This window comes from Gavialis gangeticus, unplaced genomic scaffold (genome assembly GCF_001723915.1).
Source record: "Gavialis gangeticus isolate Ggan-Ray unplaced genomic scaffold, GavGan_comp1, whole genome shotgun sequence".
Lineage (NCBI taxonomy): Eukaryota > Metazoa > Chordata > Crocodylia > Gavialidae > Gavialis > Gavialis gangeticus.
In genome coordinates this window covers 48,290,775-48,307,783 of record NW_017728997.1, presented here as the reverse complement: position 1 = coordinate 48,307,783, position 17,009 = coordinate 48,290,775, and the positions used below count along the sequence as shown (strand labels likewise).

General features: G+C 43.6%; 1 protein-coding gene across 1 annotated transcript in view; it reads left to right on the top strand.

Moving 5' to 3' along the window:
- DOCK3 (dedicator of cytokinesis 3) overlaps positions 1-17,009 on the top strand; it is a 791,467-nt gene that overhangs the window by 650,485 nt on the left and 123,973 nt on the right. Inside the window, exons 22-24 of the mRNA XM_019504626.1 lie at positions 481-562; positions 8,841-9,011; positions 15,487-15,679. Of these exons, the coding sequence (XP_019360171.1) occupies positions 481-562; positions 8,841-9,011; positions 15,487-15,679 (446 nt within the window). The remainder of the gene's footprint in view (positions 1-480; positions 563-8,840; positions 9,012-15,486; positions 15,680-17,009) is intronic.

The following is a 17,009-nucleotide window of genomic DNA, read 5'->3' as shown; positions in this document are numbered from 1 at the left end:
GTAGTTAGTGGTATTCTGAAGTCATTTGTACTTGAGGAAATTCAGTTAAGGTATTTCTGTGTGCTTTTACATAGGTTGATTTATTCCAGTTTTAATTTTTAAAAATAACTCTCTGCAACAGATTTGAGTAAGACCCTTAACTAGAAGAGAGAAATAAATATATTTTATTTCTGAAAATTGCTGACTTTGAAAATATCTCCATTATAAATCCCTTTGATTCTCTCTATTTAGAGATTTAGTTATGATTTAGTTATGAAGGAGAATGTTTTCTGGTATTAGAAATTTAAGTAAATATATATTTTACTATAAAGTTAGCAGTCAGAACAAATATACCTGCTGATTAGAAGTGAGTGGAACAAACGTATTATTTTACTTACTATTTAAAAAGCATCTGGCAGCTCTTTTTACAAAACTAGAAAGTTTCTAGCTTGATCAATTCTAAATAGAGGCTTGATGTTTCTGTCACTATCTCTTACTCAGAGAATTGATCCGTTGTTTAAAGTGGTACATGGACCGGTCGGCTGAACTTGTGAGACAAGACCATATCCAGGAAGCAATGAGAGTATGTATTTTATATAAATACCTATATTTTTAATTTGTCTGTGGTACTACAGAGCTAAGGCTGCTATAAGATGCACAAAGTCCAGTAAATATTCATATAAGTTGAAGAAATTTCAACCTTTTGTCCAAACTCTTTTTTTAGGGTAAAATTCATCCTTCTGCAGAGGGACAGCACGAAAACTAGGCTTCACTTAACTTCTCTGAAACACTATTTTGAGCATTTAAGTAGGATTTTTATGGGGGAATATGTCTTGTACTGCACAACAGTAAATGTTACAGATTTTTATATCGGGTAACACTCAGGACTTGGAAGATCTGGTTTATATTGCTATATGTGGTACAACACAATGTGTTACCTTGGTTGAAACCCTGGAATATTTAAGAAGGGAGTAATGGGGCCTTTGAGTAGACAGATATTATAGCAGATGCAATCCCACATGACACACGATCTTGAGAAAAACACAGCTACCCATCAGTTTGCATGAAACCAGGGAACGCTGTTTACACTACCTCATTTCCACAGAGAACAAATAACATGCCACCTTTCTACTATGATTACACAGATAGCCAAAACTCAGGACACCAAGATTAGAATCCCAAACTTACAGAAGCTTAACTACCAAGTAGGCACTGAATTCCCCTTTGTCACTCAGCATTATCAGACCTTGCCTCCAGAACAAAGAAGGCTTTGATACCTTTCATTGGGCTTCCACTTCTCTAAGGACCGATAAGCAGTAAAGGGCACAGTGAGCTTAACTGATTTGCAAGAAACCATGATTTGGTTTGTGTGCAGCTTTCCTGTCATTAAAGCCCTGTGTTTGCACCTGCAGCTACCACATCAATAAACTGCAGGAGTCAATCTTAGGCAGCAATTCCAGCAAAAGTTCTCTCTGACAAAAAAACGAGAAATTTTTAAAAACCGTCTTATCGATCTTTTCATAGATGATTATTAAATTTGAAGCGCAAGTCTCATGGTCCTTTTTCTTTGATTGTGTTGCCAAACTGGACACACTGTCAAGTCCTCTGTTCTGATGAGATAGTTTCATGGCTTTCTGGACCAAAAGTGAATGGTTGAGATCAGGAGTGACAACAGTATTGCCCACAGGTCAAATCTGGCCCATGGGGCTCCCCAGAAGGCTGGAAGTTTGGTAGTGGGGTGAGCAGCAGCAGTGTTAATTAACACTGCCCATCCAGGTGTCAGATTTCCAGCCCCATGGGCCAGATTCAGAACACAAAGTCATATCATCTGGCCCATAAGACCACAAACGTGGCAGTATGATGAGCAGCAGCTGCCACAACTTGGGGAATGACAGCAACTAACACTCCCACCACCAAATTTCCAGTCCTGCAGGCCAAATGATGCAAATCTATACTACAGATCCAGCCTCCGTGCCAGCCCTGGGTGAGTTTGACACCACTTATGAAGATAACAAGCCCAGTTCTGATACTCTGTACTTGGGAGTTCGCAGCAAATTTGCAATGCAAAACTACCCATGGGCAAAAGGTCCCCATAGTAATCTGGTACATAGGATATTAAAGGTGTGCAAAACGGGCCATATTTGATTCGGATTCAGATTCGGCCCGAATCAGGGGACGGTGATTTGATTTGTTGATTCGGATCAGTGTCCCAGTTCAATTTGGCTGAATCTGAAGTTTCGACGCTGATTCAAAGAACCCGTGATTTGGCTATAGACACAGCTTTAATTGTTTTTTCTACATACCTCGAGGTACCAGGCGTGGCTTGTGAGCGCTGCGATGCTGGGGCAGATGAAGCGTCCCACAGGAGTGCAGAGGGGGGCCCTCACCTGTTCAGCGGTGGACCAGAATTACTTCCAGACCGCTTCCAGGTCTGCTGCCAAGCAAGCGGGGCTCCTCCCCCCATACCCCCTCAGCTCAGCAGTCAGCTGCAGGGAGACCCCAGGTGCTACCCCAGGCCTAGGAGGCACCGGTGGCCAAGGTGGGGGGGAGGGTCCAGAAAGTGGACCTGAAGTGCTTCTGGCACCACTTTCGTGTCTGCCGCCGAGCACACTGGAAACCCCCCCGCACTCCTGTGGGATGCTCCATCCACCCCAGCATCTGAGCATTCATGAGCCACTTGGTATCTTGAGGTATGTAGAAAAAAGCATTTAAAGCTGTCTATGTCCGAATCATTGAATCTTTCTGAATAGTCTCCTGATTTGATTTGGATTTGGAGATTCAGCTGCCAAATCCGGCCGAATCTCCTCCGAATCAAATCAGCAACCAAAGCTTTGCACAACCCTACAGGTTATCATTGCTTGATGAAACCCTGTGGTAGGAGGAAAGTCATCAGTTGGAGATACTGAAGGAGTCTAGAATTAAGTTAAAAGCAAGTTAAACTGACCCATTATCAGGGTCAGCAATATTTCAGAAATAATAGGAAGCTTTTAAGTTTGATGGGACTTCCCAAACTATGCTGTGGCTAATAAATAATCTCGCTTTCCAATTCTTTATTCTTAGAATCTGTCCACAGAGCTCTAAAGGTGTAAACATGTGTCATACCACTGTCATCATGGAGATGATACATCCACGCTGTAGAACGTAAAGGCCACATCATAAATGTAAATACTTGCTGATAAGGCAAAAGTCTTGATGCAAGAAGTGTACTTGGTGGAACAGGGAGGAATATTTTCACCTGACACCGCAGGGTCCTTAATGAACTTTTTGTACTAGCTCTGAGTAAGGGCAATCATATTTTTTGTAGAGAATTAAAGGCTGGATGGACTTTTGCATCTGAATGTGCATCAGCTGATCCACTGTAACAATTTCATGTGTCTGCTTCATCTTGTGATAAATGGAAGCTGAACTGTAATAACTTACCCTATTCAGGGGTAAATTATTGCAATTTAGCTTCCATTTACCATGGAGCAGGAGTAGACACACAAAACAGATAAAACAGATAAGCTTGACAGACAGGATTTTCCCACCACCACCTTTTGGCATCTAAATCTAATAAATCAATAAATTGTTATAGTTGTTTCTGTTTATACCAGAGATGTCAAAATCATCTGGCCCCATGGGCCAAATGAGTGTCCCTGAGCTGATCTGTGAGCTGGATCAGGAGTTACCACAAAGCATGTGCTGCTTGTGGTATACCACCCCAGACTGATTCCTTGTGCTGTGCACAGCTTTGGATCTATCCCTGTATCATGGGCAGTGCAGAGCCAATGCATGCTGCACACAGGAATAGACCAGCCGTGTGTGTTGGATGCAGCATGGGGCACACACTCCATGAAGCATCCTGCTGACTGGCCCTGTGCACTGGAGCGTGTGCCCCATGCTGACTGGCCCTGTGCACTGGCTCTGGGCCTGGCAGGACACCACATGGAACATGCACCCCATACCAGACCTTTGTGTTACATGCAGCACACATGGCTAGTTCAGTACCATTTGCCACTGGGGCTGGCACAGGGCGCACTGTTTGCAGTGTGCAGACTCAACCAGCATGGGGCACACTGCCCACAGTATGGAGGCTGGACCCAGTGCTGAACACAACACAGGGGGGTCCAGGCACCCCAGACTGACCCTGGTCTTGCCTGCAGCATGTGCAGTGTGAGGTCCAACCCATGTACCACATGCTGTGTGCAGAGCTGGAGCAATGACCCATGGACCCAATCAAACAGCTCCATGGGCTGGATTCAGCCCTCAGGCCATATGTTCAGCACCTCTGGTCTACACTAATATGATTTTTGGAGCATGAAGGTACACCCAGACTATGAGGTTGTCAGCAAATAATACCTGTGCTATCTACCTAGTCATGCCATGGTGGTGCCATGTGCCTTGGGATACTATACTGTCTTCTTATCATGCTCAGGACCACCACCAAGAATCAAGTCCCATCCACTCATTCCTCATCTGCCTGTGTCCAAGCCTGGCAGTCAGGCAGTGTAGCTGACTGAAAGGAGACTGGAGCTTTAGTGCACTCCAGCTGCGCTCTCAGGCTCTCTGTCACAGATGCAAACTCAGGAACCCTCTAAGCCATCTACAATTCCTAATTGCTGGGGTTGGCTGTCATTTAGCAAGCAAGTATAGGTGGGGATTGATTCTCAGCAGCAGCCCTGGGCTCAGCAGAGAGGTGGTACAGATGTGCCCTAGATGGAAGAGAAGGGGCCTTCTAAAGTGAAATGGCTCTGACATAAATACATTTAATGTTTGCCTTCTACCCTGTGTAATTGAAAGGGAAAGCATTGTGTTGTCATATGGGATACAGGGCCTCATTGACCTGTTTTCTCAGTCAGCTGTTGGCCCTGTGGTTACGTTTACTGATTGTGCTGAGCTGGCAGACTTATTAAAGCTGCAGTAGGACAGTACCTTTTTCTTGTACTGATATTTAGCTCCTATGAAATACAACATATTTTAATCTAGGCTGGAGTGTTTATTCAAAATATTTTAAAAATTCATTTTTTCTACAAAAACATTTTATTTTTTGCTGCAGACAAAAAAACCCACTATAATTCTGTTTATAGAGATGCTAAGTTCTGTGGTTCTGAGCAGGTTGTTTTTTCTTTACCCCATCCTAATAAGGGCAGTATGAAATTACCTATATAAGGAGAACTAAGGAAGAATCTTTGATTCCTCCTGCAACTGCTAGAGTGTTTCCAAAGGGAAGTTGATCGGTGGTAGTACAATTGGTGATGGTAGCAAAGTTACTTCTAAAGAGCCTTGCTTCCTATTCCTGTTACTTTATACATGCACATACTTCTGTTACACCCAAAGTAAAGAGCAGATTTTTTTTCTATGTAGGACTTTTGCTATTACACTGATAATGTCCTAATAGGCTTATTTTCACATGGGGAAAAACAAGCATGTTGTTACTGCAAATTAATTCATTCACTAGAAGTAAAAACCTGCTGAAGACAAGGAGAGTATAGATGCCACAGAGGTTACCTCTTACAAAGGCATGGCTTTTGAACTCAAGGCTAACGCACAGTACAATATTCTGCCACTAGAACTCTAATTCTGCATGCAGAATTTAAATGTGTGTATACTCTTCACTATGAGAGCATACCCCCTTTCCTCTGGCAGATTTACATCACTTCTCCCAAGCAAAATAAAATTTCTGTTGCTGTCCTGCAAAAGATGTGCGCAGACACTCCTGTGCCTTTTGCCAGCTTTAGTGGTCCCTGTAGCAATTGATGCCTTCATAAGGTCCATTTTGGTTTGGTTGGAATGGCTGCTACAATGAAGCCATATTGAGTTGCCAGAAGTGCAAAGTTTATACGTGTTCTGGCAGTTTGGTGGTGGCAGCTGCTGCCTGCACCAAAAATTCTGCTGGTGGAAGATAAGGATAGAATTCTGTTGCCCTTAGTGGATATACCATATTTACCCAAACCCAAAATGACTTTGAATTTAAGGTGACCCTCCAGTAATTAGATTCTATATATAGAAAATTTATAAATTTTGTTATAATATTCCATGTATAGAATCTTATTACCAGGGAGTCATCTTAAATTTGTTCTTCTCACTGCTATTGCAGGAACCAGTGCAGCCTCTGCCCCAATGCTAGAGCCTCTCCCCGCTGCCTGCTCCCTAAAACCTCTGCTCCCTTACCCCTCCTCCCCACCAGCCTCTGCTCCCTTTCCTGTCCCTCCCCACAGCCTCTGTCCCCTTTCCCCGCTTTATTCTCAGATATAGCTCCAGCTCCATTCCCTTGCAGGCATGGAGCACATGGAAGCACAACCTCTGCTCAGCCACACAGCATCATCCCAGGGCTGGAGCTGCCACCCCTGCTGATTGGTAAGGCAGAGCCCAGAGTTTCCATGTGTTCTGTACTGAGGAGGGGATGGAGCCAGAGCCACACCTGATGGTAACAGGGAGAAGAGTGAGCAGAGGTTATGCAGGGCAGGCAGGGGTGGGGGTAGGCAACTGCTACAGCTTTAACTGGCCCCAACCCAGGCTCAGGGCTGGAGTCAGAGCTACAGAAGCCACCTGCCCCTCCCCCCTTTGCCTTGTACTTGAATCCAAAATGAGGGGCTTTTCCCCTTCATGTTGAATGGGGGAACAAAACCCTTATCTTGGAGTCAAGTAAACATAGTAAATGGTAGCTTGTCAGCCACATAGGGCACTGACAGATGTGCAACTCCCCACTTTAACTCATGGTGCTTTACAGGAAGTGCCATGAGTTAGAGTGCCCCTTCTCCCCAAACCAAACAGACATTTGCTGTTTGTTCAGGAGGGGGGTGAGGGGGGTGGAAATCGAGGCTCACTTTGGAGTTGATGCAACAGAGAGGCTGCCTGTCTGCAGCCTCTCTCCCCTAGCACCCACCCTCCCATCTCCAGTACTGTCTGCAGGATGGGAGAGGGGAGAAGGGAAAGGAGGGAGCTCTGGGATGGGGTTTGCCCAGCCTGAGCTGGACAGGGAGGGACAGGGGTGGGGTGGGGCTGTGAGGTGTGGGGGGCTCCAATCCACACCCTGCTCCAGCTCAGGCTGGGCAAACCCTAGCATGGAGCTCCCTTCCCTCCCTTCTCCCCACTCCCATCCTGCAGACAGCACCAGGGGTGGGATGGTGCTGGGCTGCATCAGCCCAGCCCTGATCGCATGCTGGGACTAATAGAAATTAATGAAGGTGCTCCAGTTTGAAGCACCTTCATCTGAACCCTCATTAGACGAGATTTAATTTGTTGCATGACTGGGCTCTTTTAAAGCACTCTGCAGCCATGTACTTCTCTCAAGGCATGGCTGCAGAGTACTTTCATGGGGCCGATTGCATGACAAATGTCACTTCTGTCAGTGCCCATAGGTGGCCCTCCGAGCATTTATAAACAATTTGTTACTCTTGTCCCTGCAGTCTGGATGTGTAAGCATGCATTCATATACTACCATGTACAGTAGGCCTGCACTTATTGGGCAGGTACTCAGATACGCATGCTCACTGGGGACATCTAAGTTAAGAAAATGTAGCCAGAGAAAAACCTATGATATCCCAGAAGGAGGAGGGTCCTCACATGGTTTAACTGCAACAGCTGAGTGGTTAGGACAGTCACCTCACTCAAGTCTTTTTTCCAGTGTTCGTTTGAAGCTGGCCAAAGAAAAGAAGAAACGTGGAGCCAGGAGGAAAAGGGGGGGATGGTGGCACAATGAAGTGGGTGCTGTTTTGAAAAGTTTCTAGCCTAGAGCCCAGCTTCATATGAGTTTGGAAATTTCCCCACTGCACTGCCCTCCATCGATTTTATCTGGTGATTATTAAATGTACCTGCCTGGCCAGTATGTAGCCTGCTGCTCATGCTGAATATACATGTGCACACTTGTAGAACTAACAGAATTGCAAACTATGTACAAGTGCTAGAAAGGCCACTTTGGGCTGGAAAACTGCCATCTAGGTGCACAAAATGAAATGGAATGCTACCTTAGGCACAAAAAGGCCTTGGTCTTTAGCTGTACTTGCTAACTCGCATGAAAACTACAAGTGTTACCATCAGTTACTTAATGTAAGAACAGACCTTTTATTTCCTAGTGAGACATAACCATACAAGCATTAGGAGGAGCATTGCCAGCAGATTGAGGGAAGTTATTATTCCCCTCTATTAATCACTGGTGAAGCCATATCTGGAGGACTGTGTCCTGTTTTGAGCCCCCTGCTACAGAAAAGATGTGGACAAATTGGAGAGAGTCCAGTAGAGCGTAATGAAAATAGGGGGCTAGGGAACAGGACTTACGAGGAGAAGCTGAGAGAGGGGCTGGGTGTATTTAGCCTAGGAAAGGGAACACTGGAGGGGATTTAATAACACCTTTCAGCTGCCTCAGGGGTGCCTACAAAGAGGATGGATCTAAACTGTTCTCAGTGGTGAAAGATGACAGAACAAGAACCAATGGTTTCAAGTTGCAGCAAGAGAAGTTTAGGTTAGATACTAGGAAAAACATTCTCACTAGGAAGGTAGTAAAACACTGGAACAGGTTACACAGAGAGGTTGTGGAATTTCCATCCTTGGAGTTTCTTAAGACCCGGCTAGACAAAGCCTTGTCTGGGATGATGTAGTTAGGGATAGTCCTGGTTTGAGCAGAGAGTTGGATTAGATGGCCTCTTGAGAACCCTTCCAACCCTAATTTTTTTATGATCCTATGAAGACTATGAGTGGGAAGGGGACTCTTAGCTGCAAGTAGGTTTTATTAAGCTGAGTTTTAACTTATAGAATCTGTTTTTCTTTCCTTTTCTGTAGAGATGATACATTCATTTATTGTGTATCTAGACATTGTCCTGGCTCTCTTTAAAGCACCCTTATCTCTCTCTTTGTTACCCTCATTCCTTTTGCTGCTCCTTAAGGCCTTGGAATATCTTTTCAAGTTCATTGTCCAATCTCGGATCCTTTACTCCAGAGCTACTTGTGGAATGGAAGAGGAGCAGTTCCGCTCCAGCATTCAGGAGCTTTTCCAGTCCATCAGATTTGTCCTCAGCTTGGACAGTAGGAGCTCCGAGACACTAATCTTCACACAGGTTAGCTTTCTTCTGCACTTACGTTTAACTGCCAATAAAAAAGGAAGCTATTTTGTGCCAAGCAGCACATACCTGAAATGATTAGGAGCCAGTAGCGTAGCTTGTGCACTCTATCAGGCTGATTATACTGAAAGGAGTGACATAGCCACACAGTAATTTTAGACAGTAGAATTGCATGTATGGACAAATGCAGAACAGTTGGGCAGTTTTACATTCAAGAAGGGACACAAATATATTGTCATGTTATGTGGTTAGAGGAAACATTCTGCATTCCTTTTATTTTTTAAGTCAAGCGTCTGAATCATAAGCATAAAGGGTGTTATGGCTTATGGGTCCTCAGCACCCACTAAATTTTTTTTGGTGCGTGCTCAAGCCCTGGAGCACCCATGGAGTCAGCACCTATGAGCAAGAGTCTCTCTCTACTATGATGTATCCACACTATGAAAAAGTTTGAGAAACACAGCTGTGGCTCTGGGTTTAATCACCCTCTAGTGGGCTCAACATGAGCATGAACCAGGATATCACAAACCAGTGTGAGACTTCCTACAGGAAAGTGATCATCAGGGAAAATTGTAGCTAGGAAAACCATTCTTTTGTTTTTAGCTTTGGCTTTCATAGATATCCAAAGCAACCTGGACTAAGGAGGGAATTGTTCTCTTTGTTACCATGCTGGCATTTGTATGTTTGTGAAAACTGTCCTATTTAATATTTGAAAAGTTTACTTTTTGTTTCCCACCTGCCACTATGTTGCCCTTTGATCCCAATTGCCCCATAGGCCCCTCAGCCTGGAGGACAGGTGAGCGGAGCTGGGACAGGTGCCCCACAAAAGTGTGGTGGTACTACAAGGCCGTCATTTAATTCTGTAAGTAATGATCCCCTACTTTGCACAGCTCTTTCATCATGGATGTACCTGAAACTCTCTTTCCTAACCCAATCCATCTTTTCCTGCATATAAACTTGGTAATTAGCGTTTGATTGTTCAGTTTTTGAAGCTAAGGAATAAAATATGGCCTGTTCTAGTAACAAATTTAACAAGCAGGGTTTCAGAGTCTCGAAAATGTAGTATAAGAGATGGTCAAGACCTGTGTGAGTCACCTTGATCATTAGAAGTGATGAGAGAAAATGGATCACTGTTGCAAGAGAATAGATATAAATTTTACTCATCCTTCAGTATAAGGGATGTTTTCATATATATTAATAGACAAGAAAATCAATGACAGTATAGAAGATATTTTAGATAAAATATGAAAGTGACAAGATACTGGGTCTTACTCATCTTGTTTGCCTCTTTTCCTCTTCAAATCCCACCAAAGTGATTGTGCCAAATGGTAGCTTACTCTTAGCTCAAACCTGTCGTTATGGTGCTTTTAGGTTCTTTTAGTGCATGTATCACTGAAGATGGTAACTTAGGGTATGGACCCAGGCTTGGATCCTTTTAAAAGGGGAACATTTCAGAAGGGCAACAGGTGGTACTTTATAATTGTTATGTGTGAATGAGGTGAGAATGATTCAAATGAAGCGAACCCCTCCTCTAACCCTGGAAGAAGGAGTGTTAGAGTTGGAGTGGGTTGGCTGCTTTTCTTTACACTCCTTGAGTGTGGACAGATGCAACTCTTAGAACATTCTAGATATACTTTAAACTGTGAGGCCATGTCCAGATGAGCATGGCCATGCACTATGTGGTGCTGCAGACATGTGTCTGGCGCCATATACCACACATTCAGCTGTTCTCCATGCTGAAAGGGAGCACAGGGGCAGTGGGGGGAGTTGACCCCTGGATATTCAGGGGTCAAAAAAACCCACGCCAAAAAAAAGAGGAGCAACACACGGAGGGGCAGCATGTGCAGCTGAAAACAGGCGCCTGACTGGCTGGAGCCACACTCTGGCTCCCAGCCATGCTCTGAGCAGCAGGATCACTTCTGTTACAGCCCCAGGAGGCTCCCAGTACCCCAGGTAAGGCTTCTAGGGCCTAACCCACCCAGTATAACCTGCCATGTGCCAGAGGGTGTGTGGCACAGGCATCGCTCAGGGACAACTAATGACAACAGGCCCAAGGTATCCCACTGCTTTTGTCCCCAGGGAACCAAACATCCAGCCTCATGTGGATGCAGCCTGAAAGTCTAAATGTACATATCACTTTACCCAATTTAAACTTCATGTAATGTTTCTAAAGTACATGGGAAAATTAAGTACTATTTTGAGCCAGTCTTCCTTGAACTGATTCAATGTTATTTGCAAACACAGAGCACTCTGTACCAAGTGTCTGGTCAGTTTTCTAGATATCCCAAACTGTACCACTCCTCACCTCCCCCAAACTGATACAGGGCAATGGGGCAGCTCTGGGATGCAACCAGGACTCTACTTTTCAAAGAGCTTTTGCCAACAGGGTCCACAGTCTGCAGGGATGCAGAAGCAGAAAGCCTCTGTATCAATTTCACTTCCCTGCTAGGTCCTAAGCTTATTTGGGGTGTGAGAGGGTAGCCAGTATCTAGGGACTGGCCCCCCATGACACACACATACCTAGTCACCCCCTGTCTGGATACCATCACACAGAGTTGGGTAGCATGCAAGCAAGTACAGGCATGGACTGTGCAAGTGAGGGCAGGCAGGGAAACCGAGGCATGGAGTGTGGTTTGGGTGGAGACCAGTGGTGGCAGCTCAGATACAGGTGAAGAGAAACACCTGGCAACCCCTCCCCCCCTCAGATTGAACCTAGGACCCCACCTCTTAGGATCTGTAACAAGGAGGTGAAAATGGCAAGGTGGCTTTCCAGGGCAGGGGTTGGAAAAAATAAGGATTTTTTGAGAGGGCCCAGAACACCCAGCCTCATGGGTACCATGAGCCAGGGATCTCACAGCCCCCCAGAACCTGGAAACCTTTCCACTCCAAACCCCTGCCCCAGTATGGGTCTTCCTCCCCCTCTAGGGGAATCCTGAGGAAACCCTGAGCACTGACCCCTAGGAAGCATGATGGTCTGGGTACTCTACAACCCCCTGTTTTGGCATAATATCTGTAAAAAGTAGTTCTACATAGAACCCTTAGCAGTATATGTGTGGACATTTCAGTCCAGGGACAATTATGAATGGGTTCCCAATCGGTGATATTCTTGGAACAGTTCAAATATTATCTCTGTCTGCATCCCTTGTCTCACGCAGGATGTTAGAGATTTTCCTTCCCAAGCCATGAGAGTAAAATTGATTTTGCCATCTTTCCTTCCAGGTTTCTTAAATCACTACAAATATCTTCCCACTTAGTAGAAGGTTTATAGGCAGATTCAGGAAAACTGTTGCAAGAATATTCTGGACTATTATCGTGACATTTCTGCCTGTTTTCCTAGTCACAGTCCTTGCCAGGTTGTTCTACACTAGTGGGGCCAACCTTTTAAGCAGACATGCCACAATTCAGCCCTTCACCTTCCCTGAGTGCCCTTCAAACCCCTTTCTAATGCTTGTTCTGCTGCTCTGCTTTGTGCTTCCTGCCCTGTATGCCAATATACTGCTTGTCCTGTCCCTGGTCTGCAGTGTGCAACACACGGAGGGCATCTCACACATGCCACAGGTTGGCTCCCCCTGGTCTACACAATCATGAAATAATCATAGAGAAAACTAAAACTAATGCTAAGATCTGCAAACATTATAAGAGCCCTCAAATATTTCAAAGCCATGAGATGTTTGTTAGTTTATCTTATTTATTTAATATTTATATGTTGCAACACTCAACTGATGACATGATAAACTCTTTGGATTGCTATGTAATCTAAATTGATTACAAAGACAATAAGGTTCTGGGTGACATAATAGGTAGAGAAATGGAGTGAGGAGCAAAATTATTTGTAGAATAATGATACAGACTGTACAGACCATCTAATGTTTGAAAGGGATTTGGGGTTATTTTTGAAATTGTGTTTATTATGTTTAAAGAGAGATTAATGAGGGGATATTGTTTGATTGACTGTGGAGAACAGTGGTTTGAAACATGATTCAGAAATGAAGTGAGACACAAGGATTTCTTAGGGTGATATTTTGATTGGACCAATTATGTAGTTGGGATAGAGTTAGACAAGCTTTCAAATGCAAGACATTCTTTGTCAGGTCTCTACTGTCTTGGATCCCTCCTGTGTTGCTTGTGTGGTGCCCATGAGTTGGTTCCTGTTATGATAGCTGATTCCACTGTTTTTTTTTCTTTTGGATGGCTGTCATCAGGTATTTTTGGTAATACATTTGAGGCTGCTGCATAGTAGTCAGGTATGTCCCCAGGTTGTCTCTTAGTTTAGTAGCGTAAGTGAGTATCTCCAGTTTTAAATTGATCTCTTTTGGTGTAGGTTAGGTGAAGACTATGGTTCCTTAATTTTCCAAAGTTCTCCTGCATAGTTGTATTGCTTATATAGAATTGTAGCTGGAGGGCTGCAGATTATGAGTTCCCTTGGACTGATTTTGTCTTTCTTGCCCAGGCTTAAGAAGATGTGTCACCATGTGTTTGGCTCTTTTTTCTTTAGATTGTGACTTTTCCATTGTAAATGGCAAATTTGAATATGTTCCATGTTATGATACTGTAAGCGTAATGTAGTTGTGATAGTCCAGAAATTATGCAAGAGGCAAGGATTTCTTAGGGTGATAACTTTTATTGGACCAATTATGTAGCTTGGCCAGAATTAAACAAGCTTTTGAATGCAAGACATTCTTCATCAGGTGATTTCAGATGTCTTGCATTTGAATGCTTGTCTAACACTATCCCAACTACATAGTTGTTCTAATAAGAATTCCTTGTCTTTTGCATAATTTCTGGACCATCATGGCTACAACATCACTGTTACGCTATCATAACATGGAAAATGGAGAAAAAGAAGGAAATTGTGTGTTGTAAAGTATCCTACTCAAAGGACACATCTACATGTGCAAATGCTCTGGCTGCCTTGGGTGCTAGCCAAGAGGCTGGCAGGGAGCACCAGGCCAAAAGACCACTGTCTCCTGGTGGGGGCTAGGACGTTGTTCCCTGCCCCCGGGAGCTGCCTGCTGCTGGAGCAGGCTCTACCACTGGACCCCGGGCAGGGAAAATGTCCCCCTGCCCTGACAGCAGCGAGCTGCCAGCTCCTGGTCAGGATTAGAGCAAATTACTGCACAGTAAGCATCTGCACATGTAGATGGTGACGCTTACTGCACAGTCATTAGCTCTAATCTCAAGTAAAGCATCTTGTGTAGACATGTCTGAAGTGTAGGAATTAGCATGAGGGAGGTCACAGAGGTGCTTGAGAAGAGCGAAAAAAGAGTATGTGGGGTAGAGGGGGAAAAAGAACTAGCAAAATGAAGGAAACTGTTGGACAATTAGGCTTGAGATGCAGATAGGAAGGAATGGTACAAAACTTTATAAATCTGGCCAGTGAGTTTGAAATTGTTGTAGAAAAGGCTGTGGAGCCAGTAAGGGAATTCGTCAAAACAGTGAGTATGAACTTTGATGATGATAATTGCCATTTGGATGGGAATGAGAAGGTGGCTGGGAAGTCAAACAGATTTAATTACTTCAGGTAAGAGGTTATCAAAATATGCAAAAGAAATGTGACTGTAGGGATATGTTGCAAAGGAAGAAGAAACAGGAGGATTTTAAAACATCTTGCATATTAGGGGTAAGCAGAATGAGTTCAGGATGATACCAAAGTTGTGGGACTTGAGAACTCAAAGTGTTATGGAATTATCTACTCTCACAGATATAAATAGGAAGGAATGACTTGAATGAAATGAAGATTTACTTTTGTTATACTGAGATTTTCTTCCTTTCCATAGTTACCTTCAGGGATAACTCCAAGCTATTGAAGATATCCCCTTGCAACACAAGTCATTTATACTGTATTTTTTTGCATGATCTGGTGCTTATTTCTCATGGAAATTCACTTAGCCTCACTGTTGTAGAAGCACAGTAATGTCACACAATAGTGTTGCTGTTAAGGGTCTGTCAGTATCTTCTTTACAAAAGAGACTTTTGGAGGAGCTGCTTACTAAATTATTTCTGTACAAAAATGTGAGATACAGGTTCTCAGTTCAAGTAGCTCTTCGTAACATATAAAAGGTAAAAATCAAAAAAAGGTTTGAACTATTTTAGGATTCTCTTGTTTTGTTCTCCTACACCTAAAAAGCTATTATATTTTTAATACCATTTTATACATTCTAGTGTAAATTGTGACCAGCATCCTTGTGAGGTTTTTGGTTTCTTAAATCCAAATGTAGTCAACCTGTTATGTATTAGTATTTCAGGGATGTCAAAACAGAACCTGATCTTGCATACTAGTTGCTCTTTGCTTCCTGTGAACAACAGGGTGATACAAATTGGAGTATCAACCACAACTCAGAATTTAAAAACTCTTCCAGACCCTTAACTCTGTTTTACCACTGTTTGTTTGTATTTCACAAACTTTGTTTCTGATGTACTATCCTTGCTTTAGAAGTACAGACCTCAAAACATTTCTTCATTTCATTTTTTTCAGGCTGCTTTGTTGAATTCATTCCCTGCGATCTTTGATGAGCTACTGCAGATGTTCACAGTGCAGGAAGTAGCAGAGTTTGTGAGAGGAACTCTAGGCAGCATGCCCAGTACAGTGCACATTGGGCAATCAATGGATGTTGTTAAGCTGCAATCTATAGCACGCACTGTGGACAGCCGCCTGTTTTCTTTCTCAGGTAGGAAAGTAGCATCTGTTTATACCACTTGCAGCTGAATGCACCAGATGACTGACTGATTGAGAACAGCAGTGTATTACATTACTTGCATTGCTTTGCTGAGGACATTTCAATACTGAATACAAATAAACACAGATTTTTGTGAATTACACTATATCAAGTTGATTTATATATATGTACATTTGTTATGTTTATATTGTTCTGTGTCCATAGAGCTTTTCACATACTGGAGATTGAGGTATACATCAGGCTACCAGAAATAAATGAGGTGAGGTTTAGGATGCAGTGGAATATCTAATCTAGCATAACAGTGATAAAAACATGTTTATTATGTGTCTGATCCAATCACTGCCATTTTCATTGCTCACAAATACATACTGCATTGTATTTTTGGTACTGTTAGATATAAAAACAGTATTGAACAAGACACAGATATTAAGGCAACCCTTGCCCCAGCAAGCTTACAGTGTGGAAACAGATACTGAAAAAAGTAACTGGAGATAGGCCTGTTTAAAGTCTCTAGGTTGAGGTCAGAGGGAAGAGCAACAAGGGAGATGGTGTGGTGGGTGTCTGCTATAGACCACCAAACCAGGAGGAAGTGGTGGATGAGACTTTCTTCAAACAGCTAGTGGAAGTTTCCCAGTCACAAGCCCTGGTTCTCTTGGAGGACTTCAGTCACCCTGAGATCTGCTAGTAGGGCAATACAGCAGTGCACAGATAATCCAGGAAGTTTTTTGGAGAGTATTGGGAACAACTTCCTGGTACAAGTGCTGGAGTGGCCAACTAGGGGCCATGCTCTTGACCTGCTGCTCACAAACAGAAGAATTGGTGGGGAATGTAGTTGTGGATGGCAACTTGGGCAGCAGTGACCACGAGATGATTGAGTTCAGGATCCTGAGGAAAGGAAGGATAAAGAGCAGCAGAGTAGGGACCCTGGACTTCAGAAAGCAGACTTTGACTCAGAGAACTCATGGACCAGATCCCCTAGGAAGCCCGTCTGAGGGGGAGAGGGGTCCAGAACAGCTGGCCAGTATGTTAAAGAAGCCTTACTGAGAGTACAGGAAAAAAAAATCTTGAGTGCAGGAAGACTAGCAAGTATGGCAGAAGACCAGCTTGCCTTAGCAGGGAACTTTTCAGTAAACTAAGCCACAAAAAGGAAACTTATAAGGAGTAGAAACTTGGACAAATAAATAGGGAGGAATATAAGAGTATAAGAGCATTGCTTGGGCATGCAGGAATGCAGTCAGGAAGGCCAAAGCACAACTGGAGTTGCAGCTAGCAAGGGATGTGAAGAGTAACAAGAAGGGTTTCTACAAGTATGTCAGTAGCA